Consider the following 6,504-nt stretch of genomic DNA (forward strand, 5'->3'; position numbering starts at 1 on the left):
TTTAGTTTCTCAAATTTCTTTTTATTTAAAATATTAATCTCTATAATTTAATAAAAGCTCAAATTATTTTGTCTCTAAAGGAATTAAAACCTATGGTTTAAAACTTGAGAAACCAAAACTGAAATAAAAACAAACTTAATGGACCAAAAATTGTATTAACCCCATATTTTAATACTCTAATGTTACTCTCTCTTATCTTCAATATCAGACCTAGCTAATTAATTCAAATGAATTGAAAAAAAAAATCGTCAAATTGGTTATACATCATTATTGTATAAAAAAATTTTATCACTTCTATTAAAATGTCCATCGTTTAACAGGGTATTATTTGTTGAAATGAATAATGTAAAAAAAAAAATTAAAATATACATTTAGAATCAAAACGAATTTTCAATTAGATGTTGTATTATGCATCGGGAAGAATATTAAATTTTTATCTTCATCATTGCTATTTCCACTTTTCGTTGTTGCCTCACCCACATTCATGACTCCTGCCAAAAATTGTTGTCACCTCAATGTTTTGCCCCCACCATTTACGTTAATTCATCTTATAATCATCATAGTGAAAATTATAGTAATATACAAGTGATAACCATTATGAATATTATAGTAAAATACAATACATAGAAGTAAAATACTGAGGGAGGGAAAAAAATTACAGTAACATACAACAAATGCATGCGAAATATGAGGAGGAGACTTATATTGTGTAGACGAAGCATTGTTTAGCTTTGCTCTTTGCTCTTCAATCTTCATTGTGTTTGTGGGGAAAATTGTTGATCCAACAGAAGTGCACAATGAGTGTAATTTATTAATAAACTGAAAGATTTGCAAATTCTCTAATACAATATTGCAAGAGACTTCCTGTACAAAAATACCATCCCCATTCCCTTTAAAATTAAATGAAAAAACACGGAACCACAAAATTCTTCATATTTACATTTCAATAGCACATCCCAAAAATAATATGAAGAAGGCCCTACTATGAAGAACTCAAGATCCCAAATAGAACCAAAAAAACCTAACTACCTGATGGAATATGAACGGGTACAAACTGTCTCAAGAGCCTCAGTGAATAGAGAAGAAAAACTTGCCAATGCCTGGAAAACTCCGGGCAAACCAGTTTGCAGATTGTTAAGAGTCATTGCTCTTGTTACCTCCACAGCCTTGGAATGCTTCAGCATCTCATCTTCGACCCGCCTCTGGCAGGTGGTGAGCTCCAGTTTCTTTTCGGCAAGCGGGTCTCGAGCGTCCAAGCCTTGCCCACCATCTGATACAGCAGCAGGGATCCCTATACCTACCATAGAATACGAATTGTAATACTTCCTCTCTAAGTTTCGCAGAGAAGAAGCCTTCTTGTCGAGTTCTTTTGATGCAGTCTCAGTGCGTTTTTTGATCTTCAGCTCTTCACTTTGCTTGACAGAGATCACATGGACAACGTTGATAAAGCTCTTGATGGCTTCGGATGCAACCGTGTCAGGGACACGTTCGAGCGCAAGCTTCCATTCATCACAGAAGGCAAACGCATCAGAGGGTTCCTTGCTGCTATTGATGTTGTCATTGCTGACTGGAATAAGGCTGAGCTTGAACCAGCCATGTAGGGACAGGATGAAGCCTCTCTGGAATTTTATAAGACGACAAAAACTGGAATGCCAAGCTGAAACAGCTGACTCAAGATCGCGGGTTGCCTGGCGATGCAGTTCAGAAGTTGAGTCACCTCGGGCAGATTGATTCACAAGACCGCGGACTTGTTGCACGATGTTGCTCTGAATATCATGGTACTGGTGCATTGATCTCCACATGTACATCAGTCTACATTTTTCATATCACAAATATCAGCACAAAGTACAAATTCAGCATGTAGACAAATAATAGAGGAAACTACTACTTCGCTGTTTCACAGGTAAGCAAACAAAGTGACCGGATTCACTAGAAAGCGGTGCAAATGCACTCATGAATTGAATAGATAAATCAATCCTCATAAATTGTCACTGTAAAGCTCTAATCTCATGCCATGAACCTATCTTTTATATGCACAATAAAATGTCGAAAGTCCAAAAACAAGGTTGAAACTTTATATGATGGGCAAAACTGCCACCCATCCTATAGGTATTAACAGGCAATAGCAAAACTGTCAGTTCAGCCACAGATCACATCAAATTTAACATATAATTAGTTAATAGGATGAACAGGATATATTCACATGTACCCTTTGCCCAAAACAAAAGTAAATGGATGATTAAGTCAAAGTAATTAGGTGTCTCACCAGCCTGTGAGCACATCAAAATCAACTTGGTCATCAAGTATTAATTGGGAAGCTAAACCCCAACTAAATGATTGCTCTACATTAAGATGTTTGTACCCGTTAACATAAAATCCTCTGGCTTTACGTACCAGCAAGGCTGACCCCATATAATGATTTGGAACAATTAATTAAAATGGACGAGTAATAAAAATGACATTGATAAGAAGAAATAATCTATAAGCAGTTCTAATTCCAAAGAAAACAGAAAGAGACACGCCATAGTAACTCTAACACACCTAACACCATCAAGAAATTGATATTTGAAAATAATAATAATGGGGCCTAAAATTTAAACACAATACATTTTGACAGGAGCAGTGGTGGGCCAAGGACTGAATTTAAAAGCTAGACAGTACTTAGACAGCCCAGTAAATTGCGGCACATGCACTTATACAGAGATGATGAAGCAAGTTGCTTAGCAGACCAGAAAGCCATAATGCTTTCAACCACCATCTCCAAATATTTCTATGATTCAAACACTAGCATCTTCCATACAGTGAAATGCTTCCTCCGTTCAACAAATTTACGAACAAGTTCCTCATTCTGAATACTGTATAACCAAAAAAGGTACCCAAAAGAAAAAAAAGAACAGAGAGAGAGAGAGAGATTCAATGGTTCTCTCGCATACCAACACTCATATTGTCTTTTTTTCCGAGTGAAAAAAAAAAAAAGGACAATATTGTCTTTCATCCAAATACGCAATAACAACCCACCCAGACACGTGCCAGTGAACTGTTGCTACATCGCCAAAACGTAACAAGCAACATAGACTTTGTGACAATGTCTTTAATTATGAAATCCCACAATCTCATCTAATTCACCTATTGACCCCACAAGTACAAACAAGGATCTACTTGAAAATTTACGACCAAAAGAACTTATCACAGTTCATTCATTAGAAGTGTAAATATTCGCTCATAATGCCCATATTAGTGAATTATTATATCAGATCAAATTTTGAACAAATTATCTTTAATGACTAATAGTCAAGAACATGATCCTTTAGCTATCCTCTCATGGCAAGCAAATCAGTTAAATCATGAGTTGTAGAATTTAAAAGACTTACCCATGACAGAATTGAACAAGCTGAGGAACGAGATCAGAGTCTCTGAGGCCAATTATGGCAGTTGAGGTAGTAGACACGGCCTGAGAAGTGACAACAATGAGCGATTGCAGCCTTTTTATAGAAGCCTTGGTTTTGCTGATCTTTGCTTCATCCTCCCCTTTGTATTCCTGACTCTGCAGAGCTGACAGTTTCTTTTCATGTTCAATCTTCACACCTTCCCTAGCCTAGATGGATACATTAAGAATTTGTTGTATTCATCAGAGTGCGTAATCTTAAAAACACATGGTTATAGCTAAAAATAAATGCTACAGGTCGTAGCCATATATCCTCAGCTTGGTTAAACGACAGGCTAACTGCTCACTGGAATTTCAATTCCAGACATTACTTTACGATTATGGGTGCATATTCAAAGAACCCATGCAGAAAAATCGATACCAATCATTCATATTCAATCAATCAATCAATCACATATAGGACAAACATGTCTATTCCATAGAGGCATAGGAGAAATCCTTGTTAACTTCATGAAAAATACTTTATAAAAAAAGACAAGTCCATGATATATTTCTCTAATATCTTATGGCATAATCTTAACTTAACATGCCCCCTTTAAGGTTACTGCCTAAAGGCTTTAAAAAATACAGATGATTAAAAAAAATTCCAAAGGTGTATGGTTCGGAGTTCAAATAATCAAGGCATAATTTTTGAAAGATAACATATACATTATTATTTTAATTATTATATATAAATATTAAAACCGAGTTTCGTCATGAGGAGGGTATCACCAAAAAGTGGAAAAAGCAAAGGGCATTGCAGTCATTTCGGATACACATTAAACAATGGATGTTAGACCGAAAGAGACTCATTAAAGTAGGAGAGCCGTCCAAAGGTTATGGTCGTCAATTCACATGGATCAAGCGGGGTCTTTTCCACACTAAACAGTCAAACTCTGCTGTGGCCTTACGCTACTACCACCAAGTCCAACCTTGGTGCAGATCCTAGTCATTTCCTTTAACCTTTATCTCGAAATTAACAGTGATTTTTCATTAAAATAGCAAAAGAAAAACTACTTTTCAATTAAAAAAAAAAAAATCAAGCTAAAGGTTAAAAACTACCTTCACTTCCTCATACAGCTTCTTCTCCCATGCCAGAAGCCTCTCCAATGTGGAGCACAGGCTCTTTGGACCGCCTGGTTCTTCTAGCGAACCGGTATCCATTTGATACTTAACGGCCAATGGAGGTTTCGAGGTCCAGGTCGAGCTTAGATTGCTTAAGATGCTGCTTGAATGATACACCGTTTCTGTAAATCAGAACCCTAAATCGTTAAAAATGGAATGAATAACAACATAATATTAATCCAAAATATGACAGTGAATTTGATGCCTGTAGATTGATGCCTTAGTCTAAATTTGAAATTGCCCCACATTTTCCGAGCAACCAAACACAACCCAGAAAATTGAGGCAAAAATTGTTTTTGAAAAAACTTGAATTCTAAGTGATGGAACTATACTGGGCAGCCCAGATTTGAAACTTCCCAGCAACATTGGAAGGGATAATTAACTTACTCCTCAATTGCCTGAAACTCCGATCAAGCTGCGCTCTGCTGATCTCGAGCAACTCCGATATCTGATCTCCTGCCATCGCTGCCTTCTCGAAGTTCTCTCTTATGGCTTCCACGATCTCCTTCAAGTCCTTGTGCCTAACCACCATTTTCATGTCCATCACGTCCCCAGTCCGATAACTAGCCGACGACCCTGCATCGTCAAATTTCTCCGTCTTGCTTGCGGTCCTGGGCATCTTTGGAGCAGCCGGTGCCGTGACGGTCGATACTCCGGTGATGGATTCCGCCCGGACCGACCCGAAATTTGAACGCATCCCGATCTCGGACCGTGAATCCGCATCCTCTTCCTCCTCATCGGAAGAGCTCGTCGTGCTATAGTGGTCCCCCCACTCGCTACAATGAACCTCCTCCCGCTCAGTCTCAGTGTACTCCTGATCGTGAAGCTGATGATGCTGATGAAGCTTTTGGGCTTGAAGAGACTCGCGCTTTGGGTCGAAAAAGTCGTACTCGGATCTCTCGGTATCTCCATCATCGAAATCTTGGGAGTCCAAGTGATGAGAGGTATTATTTTCATTTTTCTGATTCATTGATTGTTGAGACTGCTGTGCTCGGTTCCGGAAGTACTCCGAACTAGGAGGAGAAGGAGGATAGAAATTCTCCCAGTTCCAAACGGAAGAGGTTTGAGAGGGAGTACTGGAATAGGTAGAATTTGCTTGGTACGCAGTGGGGAAGAATCCAGAAGGGAAATTTGATGCTTGGCTTCGAGGTGAAGAAGACGGACTCGATTCGGAAAGAATGTGTGGGAGTTTTGGCGGTGGCTTCCGGCGGCGATGATTGGAGGAACCGATACTAGAGGAAGATAGTATATGAGGCAGTTTGGAACTAGTTATGGTAGGAGAAGACGGCGAAAATGGAGGCGGCGGAGGAGGGTGGAGCGAAGGAGAGGGAGAGGGAGCAACACGAGGCGGTGGATGATAGTCGGAGGCCGAACTCGCCGCCGCCTCCGCCGCAGCATACGGCGGAGGAGATGGGTTGAGGAAAACAGTAGGAGTATTGCCAGAGACCGCGAGAGGTTCCCCAGCGGCGAACGTACAGAGGGCGGAACCGGTGAGGCGGAGCGACCGACAATAGTCAGAGTGCGCAGCAGCAAGGTGGTGGCGCGCGTAGACAGCCTCTTTCATAAGGCGGCGCCGGTCCTTGCACCGCCGCACAGTGTCCTCGTTGTCAAGCTTCGACGCCGTGCAACCCATTTCCCTTCACCGGACCTATAACTGTACTATACCACTATCTCCTCTACAGCTACAAAATACCTGCAGCTATATCTATACTACAACATCAATCGGCGGAGAACGGTGGCGCCGGATATGAGTAAATAGGCTTTAAAGTGAAGGAACGAAGAAGGAAAGCGAAGGGGTTATAATAGTGAGCTTGAGCTGGCCTTTGAAGTTTGGGGGTTACAGTACTGTGAAAGTGTGCCAAGGTGGGCGTCGCTTTCTTTCATTTTCATTGTCTTCATCCACCTCCCTGTGGTTCCTTTTCTTGTTTGTTTTGCAAAGAAAATTTACTTTTCTT

At 40.0% G+C, this 6,504-nt stretch overlaps 1 protein-coding gene across 1 annotated transcript; it reads right to left on the bottom strand.

The window, feature by feature from the left end:
- Positions 1-791: 791 nt before the first annotated feature.
- Positions 792-6,429, bottom strand: LOC114749749 (nitrate regulatory gene2 protein-like). The gene is made up of 4 exons (XM_028938288.1): positions 4,937-6,429; positions 4,487-4,671; positions 3,372-3,595; positions 792-1,812 (listed from the first exon to the last, which is right to left on the bottom strand). Exons 1-4 carry the CDS (start codon positions 6,180-6,182, stop codon positions 1,026-1,028), a joined length of 2,442 nt encoding a protein of 813 aa, XP_028794121.1. The 5' UTR covers positions 6,183-6,429; the 3' UTR covers positions 792-1,025.
- Between the last annotated feature and the right edge of the window lie 75 nt (positions 6,430-6,504).

The sequence above is a fragment of the Neltuma alba genome, unplaced genomic scaffold (genome assembly GCF_004799145.2).
Source record: "Neltuma alba isolate B1F8T4 unplaced genomic scaffold, ASM479914v2 tig00006156_pilon, whole genome shotgun sequence".
In the NCBI taxonomy this organism is placed as follows: Eukaryota; Viridiplantae; Streptophyta; class Magnoliopsida; order Fabales; family Fabaceae; genus Neltuma; species Neltuma alba.